Source organism: Elaeis guineensis, chromosome 15 (assembly GCF_000442705.2).
Source record: "Elaeis guineensis isolate ETL-2024a chromosome 15, EG11, whole genome shotgun sequence".
NCBI classification, from domain to species: Eukaryota; Viridiplantae; Streptophyta; class Magnoliopsida; order Arecales; family Arecaceae; genus Elaeis; species Elaeis guineensis.
The window spans coordinates 58,491,969-58,511,684 of record NC_026007.2 but is presented as its reverse complement, the minus strand read 5'-3'; the positions used below and the strand labels follow the sequence as shown (position 1 = coordinate 58,511,684).

The 19,716-nt window shown below is 36.3% G+C and overlaps 1 protein-coding gene and 1 pseudogene across 13 annotated transcripts; one reads left to right on the top strand and one right to left on the bottom strand.

The window, feature by feature from the left end:
• Positions 1-503: 503 nt before the first annotated feature.
• LOC105032251 (EID1-like F-box protein 2) lies at positions 504-19,187 on the bottom strand. 13 transcript variants are annotated; one of them, XM_010906639.4, is made up of 4 exons: positions 18,892-19,184; positions 18,015-18,253; positions 17,137-17,911; positions 11,820-12,320 (listed from the first exon to the last, which is right to left on the bottom strand). In XM_010906639.4, the coding sequence occupies exon 3, from the start codon at positions 17,903-17,905 to the stop codon at positions 17,156-17,158; it is 750 nt and encodes a 249-aa protein (XP_010904941.1). In that variant the 5' UTR covers positions 17,906-17,911; positions 18,015-18,253; positions 18,892-19,184; the 3' UTR covers positions 11,820-12,320; positions 17,137-17,155. The 13 variants fall into 13 exon arrangements, with proteins under 13 accessions (XP_073105422.1, XP_010904941.1, XP_010904942.1 ...); XM_010906640.4 differs by having other exon boundaries at positions 18,037-18,253; XM_073249315.1 differs by having other exon boundaries at positions 18,198-18,253.
• LOC105032250 (uncharacterized) lies at positions 12,244-16,161 on the top strand (annotated as a pseudogene).
• Positions 19,188-19,716: the final 529 nt, after the last annotated feature.

Below are 19,716 nucleotides of genomic sequence, written 5' to 3'. Positions count from 1 at the left end.
ATATGTTAATGTGGTTATATAGTTTTCTTAAAGTTTTTGAGTGATATAAAAAATAAATATGGTTACAAATAGGATTGGATATTTGGATATAAATCGGATAATTATCTATCCATATCCATATCTATTTTGACGGATATACTCTGAGATATGGATATTAGTTGGATGCTCAAATTTCTGTGCATATTCTGATAGATCCAGATATTATCCGATCTATTTTCATCCCTATCTAAGCAAGTGGAATTTTTTTCCTCTTCCATCTTTCTAGCAACTAAAACCAGCCAGAGATTGTGAGCAAGCAGGACTTATTCCAAAATTCAGCTTTCTTAAAGTTGAAGCTCACTAGTAATAAACAAACAAATACATGTATATACTTTGAGAGAATTCACTGCACAAAAGCGCTATGGGATTTTGTATGAATATGTGTCATGGAGACCATATAATTGCCACCAATCAGAATCTGCCCACAATAAACTTTTGTATTGTACTTTCAAGCCATTCTGAGTGGATCGAAGTGCCTGAAACCTGTTATTAAAGTCTCAGTCAGCAATCAGACTAATGAATGCAAGGGAGGAGGAGCTTCTGAATGTTGATTCACAAACGACAGATATAGAAAAGTTAAATATGATAACCAGAAACTGCTTATAAATGTATTGGATATAAGATGTCCAATAATGTTAGAAACACCACCAGCTTCACCAACCCAAGCAGAAGCCCACGGTCAGTGTCTTTGTATGGTAAGTTGGACATCTCTGTTTTTGGATCCAATATCTTGCCTATAAGATGGTGATCACTGCCTGAAAGGCTAAGTTTACATAATTTATCGTCATTTACACACATGAAGTTAATAACATGCACATGACAATAAAAGCGGACATAATGTTGTGGAAGAAGGCTTCTGAATGCACATGTTCCTATAGCCAAGCTTACGGATGCATGGGAAGGGTTAGTGCATTCTGCCTAGCAGCTTCATGCACGATGCATCTAGTTGGAAGGAGACTCATAGACGGTCAAAAACTATATTAAAGTTGCCAGAATTTTTTCTATTATGGAATCTTGGATATCGTGGCTGCTACATATTGCTTGTAGAATTTTAACATATCAGCCCATTATAGAATCTTGATAACGCAACTGCTACATATTGCTAGCAGAATCTTGGTATATCAACTCATTATAGAATCTTAGATATTACGGCTGCTACATATTACATACTGAATCTTGACATGCCAGCCCATATCAACCTCCACCGATCATAAGATCCTATTGTCATATTTATATTTAGTATATGTATCAAATCTTGGGATTTTGCTATTGTATTAGGTCTCTAGCATCTTTCTCATAATCACAAGATTGTATTGTTGTATTTTACTATACTTAATCTCTAAAATCAAAAGACTCAACTTGTATACAAGGCACACTAGTGCCATGAACATGAAAAGAAATTCAAATCTCTTTTCCAATCCAAATTTTTTGTGGTGTCAGAGTGGGTTTTTACTTGATCAATCAACCCCTCTTTATTATTCTCCTATCATCCTCTTAGTATTTATTTTCTTTGATCCTTTATTCTACATCTAACCATCATGGCCTCTTCTACTTTTATTTCTAATCCAAGTGTTGACGTAATATCTCCATTCTTTCTCCATCACTCAGATAATCCAGTTATGGTCTTAGTCTCTCAAGTCCTTATAGGTGACAATTATCCTTTATGAGATGTGCCATGAAGATAGATCTCTTGGCCAAAAATAAAATTGGCTTCATTATTGGTTCGCTTAAGAAGCCTAACAAAAGTTTAGCGATGCTTGATGCATGGCAGCATTGCAATACCATGGTGCTTTCTTGGATTTGGAATGCAGTCTATTTTGAAATTACGAAGGAGGCATGGAAAGATCTGGAGGAGCACTTTTCTCATGATAAGGTTACTCAAATTTATCGTATCAAGCGAGATATCTCAATACATGTTCAAGATCAATCTTCTGTTGCTTCTTATTTTACCACACTCAAAATATATTGGGACGAAATCAATGATTTACGTCCGCTTCCTACTTGCACCTATGAAGCAATGAAAGAGTTGAATCGGATCTTCCAAGATGAAAGGGTTTTTCAATTCCTTATAGGTCTTAATGACCCTTTTTCAATGGTTCGGAGCCAGATACTCACCATAGAGCCTTTACCTATAGTAAGTAAAACTTTTTCTCTAATTTTGCAAGAGGAAAAGCAGAAGGCACTGCAAGTCAAACCGATGCAAGCTCTTAAGGTACTACCATAGCTGCTTCACACTTTGATAAGTATGGTTTTGGTTATTTTGATAACTGAGGTCATAGTCATGGAAGTTGTAGTGGGCAAAGATGACCACGCTATGATTATTGTAATAATCTTGGTCACACACATGACATCCACTATAAACTACATGGCTATCTGAATCATTATGGAGGAACCAAAACTTAGGTTCCTGCAAATCATGCTGCCAACAATGAAAGTCCTCTTGGCCCATCAATTATGTCCCAGCTCACATCAGAGTAGTATGCCCAATTGCGATCCATATTGAACATCGATAAGACCACGACTTCTATTAACATGATAGGTATCCCTTTCAACTCACAACCTGTGACATGGATATTTGATACATGTGCTTCTGACCATATTGTCTCTAACTCTAATCTTTTTCTGTTACCCAAATCCTTACAAATTTGTCAATCCATTAAACTACCTACTGGAGATATAGTTCAAATAATCCAAAAAGGGATGGTAAAAGTATCCCCTTCTCTTGAGTTAAAAGATGTTCTTTGTATTCCTACTTTCAATTTAAATTTAATATCCATTAGCAAGTTCACTAAAATACAAAATTGCAGTGCCATCTTTTTTCCTGACTTCTGTATCTTTGAAAACCTGTCAACGAAGAAGCTGATTGGTTTTGTGTAAAGACAAGGATGGTCCAGTTTCTCCTACTTCTACAACTTATTATACCCAATTGAGTCTTTGGCATAATCGATTGGGTCATCCATCCACTCCAAAATTAAAGAATTTAGCTCAAGATATTTCTATTCCTCTTTCTATTTTTTAAACTAAAATGGATTCCTAAACCATCTGTCCTTTAGCTAAATAGATTAGAGTTTCTTTCTATACAAGTACTTCTATTACTTCCTCCATTTTTGAACTTATTGATATAGATATTTAGGGAGGTTACTTCATTCCATCTCATACCAATGCACGTTATTTCTTAACAATTATGGATGACTTTTCATGTAGCACATGGATTTTTTTAATGCAGTTCAAAAATAAAACTTTTTATTTGCTTAAAAGATTTATTATTTTAGTAAACAATAAATTTTTTCATAAAATTAAAATGGTTAGGAGTGATAATAGGATGAAATTCATGGACCATCAATTGCAAACTTATCTTGATTTTCTAGGAATTATTCATCAAACATCTTGTGTTAGCACACTACAGCAAAATGGTGTATTTGAGCGCAAACATAGACACCTAGCTCCTTGAAGTTGCCCAAGCACTATGGTTTCAAACTAGCCCACCTATCCAATTTTGGGGTCAGTGTATTTTAACCATAGCTTATCTTATTAACTGACTTCCCTCATCTATTTTAGGTGGTAGATCTTCTCATGAAATACTTTTTGATAAAAAATCCTCTTATCACCATTATGCACCTTCAGATGTCTTTGTTTTGCCCATATTCAAGCTAAAAATAGATTTGGACCTTGAACATGAAAATGCATTTTTATAGGATACCCTTATGGGCAAAAGGGCTACCATATATATGACCTTTTTGAGAAAAAAATATTTACTAGTAGAGATGTCAATTTTCATGAATCAGTTTTTTCATTGGCCAACACATCGCATGTTTCACCATCTTCCCAATCTCCAATTCTTCCTCACATTGTTGATACTAGGATGAACCTATTCTCTCTACTACTTCAAATGATCTTCTATCTTCACGTACTTAGCCTTCTTCCACTCCTAATCAGGATTCTTCTGAAACAACATCTCTCAATCTAGCTCCAAAATGTTCTACAAGAATCCGACGTCCTCTCCAGTGGCTTCAAGATTTTCAATGCTATCAAGTTTCATCCTTTTCTTGTCTAGACCAAAACAGCTATATGATAGGTACTAAATATCCACTCCAAATTTATCTTTCTTTTGATAAATTCTCTAGCTCTTACTATATATTTTTAGCTTCTATTTCCTCTTCTCAGGAACCCAAGTCATTTTCCTCAGCAATGAAATCATTAGCATGATCCTATGGCCGATTAAATTAAGGCCTTAGAGCTTAATCACACCTAGTCTGTAATGCCACTTCCATCAGAGAAACATGCTATTAGAAGCAAATGAGTATATAAGATCCAGTACAAATCTGATGACAGTATTGCACGATATAAAGCAAGACTTATTGCTAAAGGCTACACTCAAGCTAAAGGCCTAGATTATCATGAAACAATCGCTCTTGTTGCCAAATTGGTCACAATTTATTGTCTTATTGCCATTGTAGCTACCAAAATATTAGCCTTTGTATCAGCTTGATATTAATAATGCCTTCCTCCATGATGATTTGAATGAGAAAGTTTACACGCAATTGCTATCAGGTTTTTCTCGAAAGGAGAAGAAAGGAGAATACTTAGTTTGCAAACTCAACAAATCCTCATAGGTCTTAAAACAAGCTTCCCATAATTGGTTTTCTAAATTCTCCATGACAATACTCCAAGCTGGTTTTACTCAATCAGTTGCTAATTATTCACTCTTTACCCTCAAATCCAAGGATAGCATCATCATTGTGCTTGTTAATGTTGATGATATACTCATTACTGGTAGTGATCCTTCTTTCATTGGTTTCACTAAATCCTATCTTCAAGATCCATTTCAAATCAAAGATCTTGGAATACTTAAATATTTCTTAGGTATTGAAGTTGCATGCTCTAGTAATGATATTTTTCTCTCTCAATAAAAATATGTTTTAAATGTTCTTGAAGATGCAACTGTTCTATACACTAAATTGGCACACACTCCAATGAAGCAAAATTTAAAACTATCACATGATGTTGGAGAACCTTTGCATAAGTCTGGACCATATAGATGTCTGATAGGTCATCTATCTCATAATCATACGTCCAGATATTATATTTGTTATCAATTTTCTTAATCAGTTCATGCAGGCACTGTGCCAACCCCGTATGGATGCTGCTTTTTGAGTCTTACGATATCTTAAATCTTGTCCTGGCTTTAGTATCCTCATGCCTGCCTCGAATAATTTTCATCTCAATGCCTATTGTGATGCTGATTGGGTAAGTTGTTCCACTACTCGCCGTTCTATCACAGGTTATGATAGCCTTATCTCATGGTGCACAAAAAAATAAAATACCATCTCTCGCTCTATTGGTGAGGCTGAATATCGATCAATGGCCTCTACCACTTGTGAATTGATTTGGCTTAAAACTCTACTCTCTGACTTGGCTATCCACCATTCTCAATCTATGTTTCTCTATTGTGATAATCAAGTTGCACTTTATATTGCTGCCAATCCTATATTCCATGAACAGACAAAACATATCGAAATAGATTATCATGTTGTTCGAGAAAAATTACAAGCAAGCACAATCCAGACCAAGTTTCTTCAAAGTGACAACCAGCATCCAATATTTTTAGCAAAGCTTTGGGTCATGATCAATTTTTTTATCTATTAAGTAAGTTGGGTGTTACAAATTTATATACACCAACTTGAGGAGTGTTAAAGTTGTCAGAATTTTGTTTATTATATAATCTAGGATATCACGACTGCTACATATTGCTTGCAGAATTTTAACATATTAGCCCATTATAGAATCTTGGATATCGTAGCTACTACATATTGCTTGCAAAATCTTAACATATCAACCCATTATAGAATCTCAAATATTGCAGCTGCTACATATTACATACCTAATTTTGGCAAATCAGCCCATATCAACCTCCAACGATCATGAGATCTGGTTGTCATATTTATATTTAGTATATGTATCAAATCCTAGGATTTTGCTATTGTATGATACTATATTAGGTCTCTAGTATCTTTTTCATAATCATAAGATTGTATTGTTGTATTCTACTATACTTGATCCCTAAAGTCAAAGAGCTCAACTTGTATATAAGGCACACTAGTGCCATGAACATGATAAAAAAACTCAAATCTCTTTTCCAATCCAAAATTTTCATAGGTCAATGAACTACCTCAACCTTATTGGTTGTTCTCCGACTGCCTCTCAACATTTAGCACATGGCTTGGGGATGACGTCTTTTAAGGCATCTAATATTTTTAGGGGGGGAACATACCTGTAGGCTAGGTGGCTTCACATATGGTTTAACATTTTTTTGCATGTTTATGGACAACTATTGGTGACCATCCTTAGGAGCTTAGAGATGTACTATATTTTTTAAACTTAAATCCATATGAATTTTAAAGCAAGGGTGAAAACATATAAAAAAATAATCAAACCTCACACATTGTGCACATGAGGTCGAGGAAAGAAGACTCCCATCAGGAGTCTTCCTCTTCTCCGACTCCAACTAGCAAAGGAGATATTGGGGCTCCAAAATTTTCTTAAAAATCTAAAAAATTTATCTATAAAAGTGCTCCCTTCCTTCTCCATTGGATTCCACCCCAAAATTCCAAGAACCCCAAAATCCCAAGAAAGTCACTGTCGATCGTCTAAGATTCATCAAAATTTTCTTTGAGATCTTATCAAAAAAGATCACCAGATCTCTTCCCTTCGGCAATGTCGGACCGAGGTAGTTCCCTTCCCTTCTTGCTCTACCTTTTTCCTAATCTTCTAACTGTCGCCATCATTGGATTTCGAGTGAAGAAAGGGCTTCTCCTTTTTTTTATTTTTCTTCATTTCTTTCCACCGGACCAGCTACCATTGCCAAATTTTGGTCTTGTCATGGTCGCCAACCCTATCAAAGCTGTCGAGGTGTTGCTAGAGAAGGCAATGGCCCCATGGAGGTTGGGTCGATTAAGACCCCTCCCCTATTTTCCACGGGAAAAAGGGGGAAATGAGGAAAAAAAGAAGAGAGATAGTTTTCTCTCTCTTTTCTCTCTCATCTGTCTACTTTCTCAATCCACTTCCTCCATAAATTTCTCTCTAGAGATTGTCTTTATCTCTCTTCATGGGTTTCTCTCTTTAGAGATTTTATGGACCAGCGGAGGGTCTAGGTACATGATAGGTTTGAGTTGACACTAGGGGGTGTCTTAACTGTGTTGTGAGATTGGGGTCTTGGGCTAGCATTGTGCAACCATTTGTCTTAATTTTTTTATAATTTCGCACCAAGGATCCTTGACATTACAATCAATTTGATTCGCTCTATAGGTGAGTAATGCTAGGTGCTGAGTTGAATATTTTGCCCCGAGTTCATAGATCGAGAAGTTCATCAATTTTTGTGTTTGAATCAATCATTGGTAGATGTAAGAATTCTTCAACATGATCACCTACATGTTTATGAAAATTAAATCTACATGATTGACATATACTTTATATTTATCAGTATGAATCTTATACGTTGTTGAATCGATATTGTCTGAATCATGATTAATTGGTACTTAATATTTATTGAGTAAAAAAAATATGATTTAACATAATTGATAGGGTGGACGGCATTTAGGTTAGCCGATCATGCAAGAAATATGATGTATATATTGGGTCAATCTCGAACTGAGGTGCGGCTTAGCCTGCCATGGGCTAAGCATGACTGTGATTAATCTAATGTCAAAAATCAGATTATGACTTTAACAATATGAATAGGGTATGGATGGTGTTTGGACTATTTGGTCATGCAAGAATGTAGTGTGTATGCTAGGCAGCCTCAAGCTGGGACATAGCGTGTGTTTGGCTGACCATAAGCTAGAGCATGATTGTAATTAATCCAATATTGGAAAGACAAATATAAAGTGTGGGAAAGAGGAGCATGTGGATAGTTGGCCATATGTGAAACATGATGTATCAGCTGCGGACTAAGATATTTGGCCTGTCATAGGCTGGAGCATAGTTGTGACTAGTCCAATGCCAAAATCAATTCAAGATGATGAACTGTGTTTAACTGAATGCTATCTGGACTAGCCAGCTTGTGTGAAATATAGTATTGTGATGTCAGCCGTGAGCTGAGATATAATTGTCGACTATGGACAGAAACATGATAGCCTACCATGGATTGGAGCATGAGCAGATCTATTCCAACACCAAGATAATAATGTTGTTTGGATCAGAAATTGTGTTAACCAGATTATCATAAGTAATTTCTCTGAAAGATTACTGAATAAAATTGCCGATTAATAATACATGACGTCTTGAATAGAATTTTGATGATTTTATTCAACTGTCATATTAATGATGCATAAATCTAATTATTTTCCTATCAGCTATGTATATTTCTTAAAAGATGTTTCATATTCATTCTAGTGTGAGTGTGCAGGATTCTTACTCGGCTGTAAAGCTCACAACCCTTCATTCTTTTTTTTTAGAGTTGCAGGACACATAATTTCAAATGGATCTGATCTAAAGTTTGAGCAATGAAGTGATTTTACAGACTTTACATATTCTTTAAGACTTATCCTGAGGAATATGCGGCCATCACATATCCAATCCAAGTGCTGTGCTCGAGGCATGACAATAATTAGGACTGAAATTAGATTGGATATCAGTACATCCATTTTCATATTTGTTTTATTTGATGAATACATATATGGATATGAATATTATTTGGATGCAAATATTCATATCTATATTTATTTTAAATGGATATAGATACAAATCAGATACTAGAAGTATGGATATAAATATGAATGCAAGTCGGATAATTAAATCTTATAACTACAAAATCAAAAATATTACTGACTTATATGGTAAATTAAATTAATAGCATGTTAATATAGTTATATAATTTTTTAAAATTTTTGAGTGATATAAAAATTAAATATGATTACAAATAGAATTGAATATTCGGATACGGATCGGATAATTGTCTATCCATATCCATATCTATTTTTCTTTGATGGATATGAACAGGGATATATATATTAGTTGTATGCTCAAATTTCTATCCATATCCTGATAGATTCAGATATTATCCGATCCATTTTCATCCATAGCTATAATATATATCTAATTAGGTGAAATCTTTTCCTCTTTCATCTTTCTAGCAATTAAAAAACCAGCCAGAGATTGTGAGCAAGCAGGACTCCTTCCGAAATTCAGCTTTCTTAAAGTTGAAGCTCACTAGTAATAAAAAACAAATACATGTATATACTTTGAGAGAATTCATTGCACAAAAGCTCTATGGGATTTTGTATGAATATTTGTGTCATGGAGACCATATAATTGCCACCGATCAAAATTTGCTTGCAAAAAAACTTTTGTATTGTACTTTCAAATCATTCCAATTGGTCCCCTCATCCTCTATCGCCAACATTCTTCTTCCTCCTTCCTCCTCTCCTTCCTTACTCATTTCTCCTCCTCCACAAGAGCTCCCTCTATCTCTGCCCATTCCTCTATTGCCTCCTCTTCCTCCTCCTCCTCTGCATCCTCCTTCCTCCTCTTTGATTATCCCCTCCTCCTTTCCTTCTCCTCTTCCAAGCCATCCATAAGTCATCCTTTGCCACACGGCCCTCTCCTCTCCCTTCTCATTCTCTTCCTTCCTCCTCCCTCCTCCCTCCTCCTTCCTTTCTGATTGATTCCCTCTTTCTCTCTTTCTCCTCCTCCTCCAAGCCATCCATAAGCCATCTCTCTATAGTGGCTCCCTCCTCATCCTCTTCTTCTTCCAAACTCATCCATACGTGAGGGGCATTTTTGTCCATTGAGAGAAAAAAAATAATACCATTTGTTGATAAATAAATGACTGGACCACATTGGAACATATCAATAACTATAAGGAGCAGTTTGACATTTTTTCAAATACAGAGAACATAAGTGAAATTGACCTAAAATTCAAGGAGTGTTTCTATATATATATATATATATATATATTTCAAAAACCACCCAGGATTGTATAGTCAGTAGCATACCATTTCAATGCAAAACTAGCACCATGTACTAGGATGTTGAAACCACCCTTGCCAATCATAATTCAAAAGATAAATTTAAAAAATAAATAGAAGCTTAAGTTTTCATGCAAAAGCATAGAATTTCTTCTATAAGATAATCAAAAAAAACTACTGGATCAATATGACTAGCATATGTTAGAATTATTTGTCTTCTAATTTGGGTGATTGAACCAAATAGGAGTAACTTCCATTTTTTATTAATTTTATCTTTATTTTGAATTAAAAATGAAAATAGAGGATGATTATGCATAGAGACTATAGACATAAAGTAGTTTAAACATGAGCATTACATAAATGACGTTTAGATAAAATTTATCACACATGACTGGTCCTTAGATTTACATGATAGATGATTGTTATCTTATATGACCCAAAAATAATTCTGTTTGCAGTAAATAGCATCAAACAATGAGTGGTGGATCAAACAAATTAATGCTTTTCTGAATTCAATTTGGCTGCCAAAATATAGGTTTGATTGGCTAGGAACGTTCCCAAGTTGCACCAACCAGAGTTTGAATGTCTCTCTTGAACATCAAGAAATTATAAGGTGGCAACTTATGGCATGGCAAATGTATTGTTTCTTTTTTCAAAACTGTACTAGTCTACTTATAATTTGAGGGAAATCTAATATTCATGTAGGAGAAAGGATGAACAAAATAAAGAACTTCCAAATGAAAAATTAAAGCCCTCCATACTTCCCACATGCATTGTAGCATTGTTTGCGCCCAATTCTAGGACATTATAATCAAATTCTCTTGAACCTTAATTTTTCTGATAACATCGAACTGTCTATTCGTGAGAGAATACGAACCTCAACTTCCCCTTTTCTGCAAGCTTCATGTTTTCCAATGTACTTAGAGAGAAAACATTGTCTCGACCTACCATCTAATTGCTTCTCTTTGTTTGTTAGACTCATGCAATAGTGCCACACTCTTGCTCTAGTGTTTTTCTTTTGCATGCATTTGTTTATTTTTATTATAATCTGAACTTGTTGAAGCCATCTGTGTGCGAAGCTTTGGAAGCTTTCCACCTTGTCTTTCTTCATGAGCTGCCCGTCTGCTAATTATAACGAGAGAAGTGTATCACCCACCTATCCCATTGCTTCATTTTCTTCAGACTTTTCTATGTCCAATCCATTCTTATCAGTTTCCTCTTCCCCTTCGTGGTCTCTGACTTGTTCAGCATGTTTACTTCATCGCACATTTGATCACATCCATCATCTTCACAATTGAAGAACATGTATCATACACACCAAGATCTTGTTGTATATGCTAATGGCGGTCAAGTGCAGCTAAAAGCAAAACCGGCAAAGAAAGGGAGGAGAAAATGTTACAAAATGGATCAACCCACTGCAACTGGTTGGCATTTTCAGATCGTACCAAAAGTCTAGTTCCCTGCGAGTCATATGAACACAGCAATATCATCAAACCAAGGAACTTTATTCAGATAAAGCTGCCTTGGTTTGAGGGGAGTTCAAACTCTTAAATGTGATGGCATCGGATCAATCAATGCAGGAGAAAAAGAAAAAGAAGTGTACACACTCACATCTGATAACCAGTAAAACCAAGCACTTCCATTTGATACCCAAAGTAGCATAAGATCAATATTGGTCAGCCTCCTGCAGTCACATTTTTTGTTAAGCGCGATATATTTTTTTTTTTTCTGTACTTTTCATTTGTTTCCCGTCAATCATAATCCTAAATAGCGGGAGAAAGGTTCCTTTCTGAATAAAACTCTTTCACCGAGCAATGAAAGAAATGCTTGTAATTCTTTTTATATATTCCACAGACAACATACCTTTCTCTTTTTTGGGTGACAGGGTTGTGGCAAGGGAGCAAATAGAGCAAGAAGAATTAAACACCAACAAGCATATTCACCCTCAGCTTTTAACAATGTTCTCTAAAAGCAAAAGATGAGAAACGTAAAAAAAGCATACTTCTCAGCCTTAAAACTATATTTCTTTTAGCCAAGGCAAAAGCCAACAGCATAAAGGCAGAAGCTGAAACCTAGCACAATGGAGAAGAGGGATCCCTTCCTTCATCCACAAGCTTTACAATATATATCAGCACTTGCATGGCAAGAATACCTCACCTTGCTTGTTCCCCCGGTTTGCTCCCTGTTCATCACCAGTTAAAGAAACAAATATACTACCAATCCTAACTTTGTTTCCAAGCTTGGCCATCAATAAAGTCCCATGGGTCTCATCCTCCTGCTCAAATCCATCAAACTCATGAGGGCTCCAAACGTAAACTGCATTAGATCACCAGAATGGACAATTTGTTCAAACAATTAAGGTAATTTCCATCAAACAGTATGGCACTGCTCTCATGATATTCATTAGCACGGCACTACTTTAGTGATATTCAAACGCATAATCAAACATATATCAGACCTCATAAAACTACTCTGAAAAATGGCAACACAAGCTGCTATTTTAATGCTTATGTAACAAATTAATCTGCATGCCTTTTTTCTTTTACCTTCTATTTTCGTTGCCTTCTTTGTGCTAATTCATCTCCTAATTCAAACTTTAATTTCTTGTTAGGTATGATTTTCTGATTTAGAAGAGAAAACTGAGGACAATCACCATAATATTCGAGAAGGAAGGAAACCGCGACTAAAGAAAGTGTCCTTTAGGGAAGGTATTGATATCTGATTGTTCCCTTCAACTCAGCCAAACATGGAATTGCAAAAAGCCTATGCTTACAGTAATATACCTTAATTTTTTATTATTTTCAAAAAGGTAATTGATGTTATTGTTCTTACAAGCCACCTGCGAACATCTGCCCAACACTTATCCTGATCTTTTCTTCAGGATGACCATCCCCATCCATACATAACCCATGTAATCAAGGTTCGCCGTCTCGATGCTGGACCCCGTACCGGTAAAATCCTACTGCAATATCGGTACGTGGTTCGGTATGAGATAGTAATAGTAGTACGCTTTAAAACAGCATACCAGTATAAGATTGGTACGATACAGTACACCCTGTACCAAACAGTATGGCATTCCATGCATGTAACCATAATACGGGCAATCCATCACCTGGTTGGCCAATTGTAGTTTGTTTCTAATATGTAGATTTATTTGCTTTCTTTCACCTAATTACCAGTACATTTTTGCATCAAGCACACAATTAGTTCACAATAAGAATAGAAATTGTGTTTTCTTTTTGATTATCCTTATTAAGAAAAATGCATGCATTTCTTTTGCAATGCCATACAAGTTCTCGGCATTTAACTTGAATATATACAACAATATGACTTGTGGTCATCCTCTAGAAGAAGTTGCGAGGGAACAAAAATTTTGTTTATGCAGAAGGAAAGAAGACCCAAAACTGGTTCCGGATGCCACTTGCTGGCCAAATGAGCGAGGTAGAAGATAGAAGTGATGGGGAGTTTGAGACCGCAATTGCAGCAGCTGCATATGCTGTCACATTACAAGAAGAAGAAAGTTCACTGACCCAGAAAAAGCCTGTTGAACAATTGGGAGGCCCTTTTATTAAGACGAAAAGCAAACGGGAAGAAAGCATGAATAAGCTAACTGATAGCAGCAAAATATCCAGATGGTTCAGTGGTAAGGAGGCAAAAGAAGATGGGAAATCATCAGGTACATTTTTGTTGCCTTTCCACCATACAAAATTCACTAAAGCAATGCGTAGTCAATGTGGTTACCAGTTACCAACTCAAATTATACATTAGTAGTTAATATAGTTGCATGAAGCACCAACTTTCTCATAATAAATGCGACATAAAGAAAAGAAAGAAAAATTTAGCATGAGCTCTAAAATGAGAGTTTCTCCATATAACACGTAATAACCCACACAGATTTAGATGACAGTTCGATCAGAAAGTCAGGAATGTTAGACCCATAGCTGAGGGAAGATTTTGCTCTGATCACAAAGTGACAGAAAAGAAAATGCATACCACTCCTACCATCAAGAAAACTCCAACTTTCTCTGACAATTATCTAAATAAGACAGGTAGCAAGAGATCTGAATTTGGCCAAAATCAAGGGGGGCAACAAGCACCATTTGCAAGAAAGCCTACGGTTTCATTTTCTGGAAATACAGATTCATTTTCTCGGAAAGGAAATGCCAATGTGAAAACAACCAACCCTACTACAGTGGAATCAAAAGCAGACGCCTGGGAGAAAGCAAAGATGGCTAAGATAAAAAAACGGTGCTGTGATGATTTTTAACGATTACACAACATAATATAAAATGCTTTGGTATTATGGCATCATGTTCCACCGAATTAATGTGCATATAGCATGCCTTATTTCAGGTATGAAAAGATGAATGTCGTCATTTTGGAGTGGGAGAATGAGAACAAGATGAAGGCCAAACGCCGGTTGGGATGAAAAGAGGTTTACCTTGACCATCCTAGAATTTATGGTGCAATGATTACATTCCAATTTTTCTTTCCCCTTTCTAGCTAAAGGCCACAGCTAACCCAATTATATATTTTTATCTGGACCGTGATGGTCCTGACCCCGTGATGTAAACTGCAAGCTTGGTTAACAAAACTAGAAGAAATGTCAGCTGACATCAATCACTGAACCATAGACCAATTTAAGCAGTTGTATAACAAGTCAATCGGAAATCAAGATTCCTAAACCACTTCAAAGGAGACAAGAACATGAGCTCCCTAAGGGAAAAAATGGACAAAGCTCCAGTTGTTCCATAGCTTGCTGCTACTGAAAAACCGAACAAAGTCCAAATTAAGAAACGATCATTTGGAATTATAATTCCTATAGGTCAATGCGCTGATATAATCACATCAATTTCTAAACTATTTGTTGACTCCCATAACAAAGCAACCAACAACTCGTTAGCATCTAATTTCACATGAACTATCAGTTGCCCTTTGGCCCACATGTCTAGGAAATCAGCATATTAATCCAAATGATGACCAATTCTTTTTCTCCAGTGCTCTCCAAAAAAATAGCTTGCCAAATTTAACACAGCTCTAATCTTCTTTTCCACCAAAGTTTGCTTCACTATCAACACCTCTTGCTTGACTAGAGTATGCCAACTTATGCAAGAGCCCACCAACAAATTTGCAGCATTTTCTTTTACACCAAAAGTATGTTCATTCTTGTTTATGCTCACACTCAGAAACACTTCCAAGATGATTTTTCCCCAGCTAGAAGCATGTTTACATACTATGTTATAGGTCATGTTCCATGAATTCTAAAAAAGCTAAGAATCTGCCAGAAAAAAAAAATCCCTAATAAAGAATCTTACCAAAAAGATAGGTGACTTAAAACAACAAGAATGTTCTTTAACTTAAGCTCTACATGTAGTCATTTCCCTATAAGGCCAATTTTACCCTTTTAATACACCCCCTGCACTTCTTTTAGTAATCTCTACACCATCACCATCATGTTCAGAGCCACATATCCTGTGGGTCAGAAAATGGCAATGTTCAAACAATTTTAAGAATATTGGCAACATAGCACATACATGATGTCATAGCTAACAAGGTTGATTCAGAAACTAACTACTTTTTGCCGAATTTGCAGAGAGAATTGGAAAGGAGACGAGCAAGAGCAGTACAGGAATATCGTAATGAATTGTCTAGGATTGATCACTTTGCTGGAGGAGCAAGAGCTACGGCGGAAGAAAGAAAAAGAAATGATGAATATAAGGCAATTAAGAAGGCTAAGAAGATGAGATCGACAGGAAAAGTTCCTCATTCATGCCCCTGCTTATGATAAAGCACCTAACAGTAGAAGCAGCCTACTAGATGATATCTCATCTGTATTATTGGAAGGGAGTTTGCTTGCCAAACTTCTGCTAAGCCAAGCATAAAAAGTAGAACATGGCAAAGCTAGAAAAGAATCATGTATTGTATTGGAAATTGGGAAGTCATGTATATAAAAATACAAATACCCCTTGAAATTAGCAAATGAAACCAAAAGCAGAAGCTTAAGATGCCAATGAAAATGAAGAATACACATGCTTCTAGGCAGAAAACAGAACAAATTCTTCACAGGGATGCCAAAAATGCCATAAACCAACATATGCAGAGCACATTTGTACACATGGACATGGAATGCATTATGATAATTCAATTACAGTGATATTGGACGACAACTATCACCTAAATCCTTTCATTTGAAGTAATAAATAGAATGAGAGACTAAGAACAGCTTTCTGTGTGCTTGCAGATCCGAAAAAGACAAACCCCTATATGATCTACATACCCTCTTACATATGATAGTGAGAGAAAATCTCTTCTTCACTTTTTTCTACCAAGTCCTTCTTGAACGGTAACCAACATGACAATGTAATACACCAATACAAAGAAAATCCTAATCTTCAACACTTCAAAATCCGTTCAACAAAGGAATAACATTTAAAGAAAATTAAAGCATACGTAGAAGAAAAAGAAATCCGAAAGTTCACCAAAGCATCAAATCTAAGAATTAATTTATAAATCATGTACCATACATATTCAAGGTTTATTGAATTTAAAGTTTGATTAAATATTTTTTTTTTTTTTGGGCATGGCTATTCAAGTCAGTTCCATCATATCGAACCACATAACAGATTAATCAGACCATGAAATTTCAAATATATAGGCATAACCGTCGGGATGGTACCCTGTCCCGGTGTCCCATGGGACGTCCTACTGGGACTTGAATTCTTGATGATAATTTTGATATGCTGTCATTACTTCCATAACATCAGCAAACTGAGAAAGCTTAACCAATAAAAAGACAGAAAGTTATTTTGGAGAAATTAAGCCAATAATGCAAGGCAGAATTGCAATTCTTTGGAATGTAGATAACAGCACAAATCTATGAACATAAGATTTGGCAGAGGCTCCTAGCTAAAGCCACTCTTTTTTTATTTCTTATTTTTCTTTTCAAGTTAGTAGCATATTAAAATAGTTGCAGGGACAATTAGGCCTACATGGAATTAGATACATATTAGTGAGGCTATGGTAACTACATTTTACATCCTTTGCAATGTATCAAATGTGGAGATCTGGTGAACTATTTATGTCCCTATAAAACTTAAATCATGGTGAGGAGACAGATTAATTATGAAGATACCTGCATCAAATTCTGAGCATCAGTCCAACTCCGATGCCTCCTCAGAATCCGAGAGGGGTAAGAGAGTGCATATTCCAAGCATATGCCCATTGAGGCATACATAATACTCGATGCAATCATCATAAGCACCTAACCTCCACGCCGCACTTCTTGGTATCATGTTTGCCTGCAGCATGCTCCACAGCTTTGCTTTACAGTATGGACACACCTCTGTGGGATGAAACTTGGCCTGCCTGTCAATGAGCATTTTCCTAACTCTTGAAACAGAGAATGACCTGAAGACACCACGGAAAAAGCCCACATCACCCTCCTCTCCCTGATCAAGATGTTCACAAGGGTCTGATACATACAACACATCTGTTCTGCATTGTGGAATAAGAAAACTTTTTCCCGAAGTCCTAGAAAACCGAGTCCTGTAAACAAAGTGACCTGGGATATGGATGGCATTAAATAGACCCCCCTTGCTGCATCCTGAGCAATAAATCAGAAGCTTCCCAAGTGCTTTCCAGTTTCCATCAACACTGTGGCTTCCACTGGATTGCAAATCTAGCATCATCTTTGGAGCCCTTGTTCGGCAAAACTCCTTCCACAAAACCCGCTTAGCAATCTCATCAAACCATTTGCAAACACATGACATTGTCGCAATGAATCTGGGGTTCCAATTTAGGTGTTGAAACACAAGAAAAATTGCATCCTCACTCAGATGACCTTTCATACATATACATGTTGATGAGTGTGTACAGCGGTACTGCTTTGCTACCAGCATCATTTCACCCTGATATAATAGGAAATGCACAAATCACACTCTCATGTCCCAATCCTGCTTAGCTTCTAAAATAAACTTCAAAAAAAAAAAAAAGGCATCACAATTTATTAACTGATGAATCTTGAACACATTACACCAAAAAAAGGGGGAAATCAATTTGCTGATGACTCTTAGTTTGGCCCACAGCACCCAATGGTGGTTCAGATCAAAAAGTTGTATCCAAATCATGCATCATAACCTTCTCAAGAACAACAGGCATCAACAGGTGACCAAGATTTGCTACATAAGTACGAACATATAGATAGAAAACCGACGGATCCGTTCATCAAATGCTGCATTTGTACATCCTGACTGGATTAAAACAGAAATATATCCTAGTTAATTTAATTGATCATTATGCGTCAGGTTCAATGGATTAACCATATAAATATGATTTGGATGCAGGTAAAAAAAATGTTTCAACAAGCTTTCATTTTTTTAAATGAAATCTCACCTATAACAGAAAAACGTATAGCTATCACACCTATACAGGCAGAATCTTAATCAAAATTCCATCGTTCCACACATTCACTATTGAAGTTTATAGAAATAAATAGTAGGTTTCCAGCTCCAAAGACTCTGATCGCAACCAACAAGAAAGGAAAGAAAAAAATCTCCAATCCATTGTTTCCAGGTTTACAAAAAATAATTTCACAAACGAATCGCTTATCTTCATGCACACCCATGCTTCCAATCCATCACAATTCCAACATCCTCCCCCATTCCCTATTCCAACGATTCCCACAATGCGTGCAAGATCCGCATCCCGTTTTCCCCTCCCCCACGGTTCTCAAAACAAATACCGGAACACTCAATCAAAAACCCTTCCCAAAATCATCTATCTAACACCTACACCCAAAAAACTCCAAAAAAATAATGAAAGGCACAAAAATATGCAAAAAAGGCGACATTTTCGCCGAAGAAAGCACAAAACTTGATCAATCTCTCACCTTTGCTGAAGAAATTCTTCCTCCTTTCCCTTCGTTGAGCGCAAGAGAAGGAGAAACCCGTCTCTCTCTCTCTCTCTCTCTCTGAGCTCTAGACTAGAGAGAGAAAGAGAGCGCTAAGAAAGACCAGGGCTCCCATGTCGACACGGAAGGGCAGTGAAAGAAAAAAAATATCCCTCGGGAAAGGAAGAATTGCCGGAAATGCCCCCTGTCCACACGACAAGGACCGAGGAATTTCAGACTTTTTCGAGGGCATTTTCGTCTCAATAAAGAACTCCCTCGCCCCATCGCCGGTACTTTCCCATTGGTCTTCTGGGGAGGAATCAGAGAAGTCGAGGCTTAGAGGCTCCGGGATTGTTCCGTTGTGTCCGCGGTTCACGGTTTCTAACGTGGAACATGACATGCACTGGAAAGGGCTTCTAGAACCAGCGAATCATCTGTCTTATATGAACAGCAGACAGCCATTTCACCTATTAGATTCATTGATTGTAGGCCATATATTAGGTTTGCTTTGCACAGGTAAAAGATTTCGCAGTCACACGCCAGGAAATACTAATAATTGCCCGCCAGCGCCCTGAGGTAGCTTGTTTAGATATGATTCAGATAGCGAGAGAACACTTATAATATGTTGAAGAGATACATATTGAGTATTTACCATAATCAAAAGGTACATTATTAATTTAGGATATTTGATGTTTCAATCTTTGTAATAACATTTTAGATTTTTTTTTTCTTGCTTTAAATTTAAGACAAGGTTTCACATTCAAATATTATCATCGGTATATAAGTTAGGATGTTTTATTTTTAAATAGGAATCAAAATTGAATT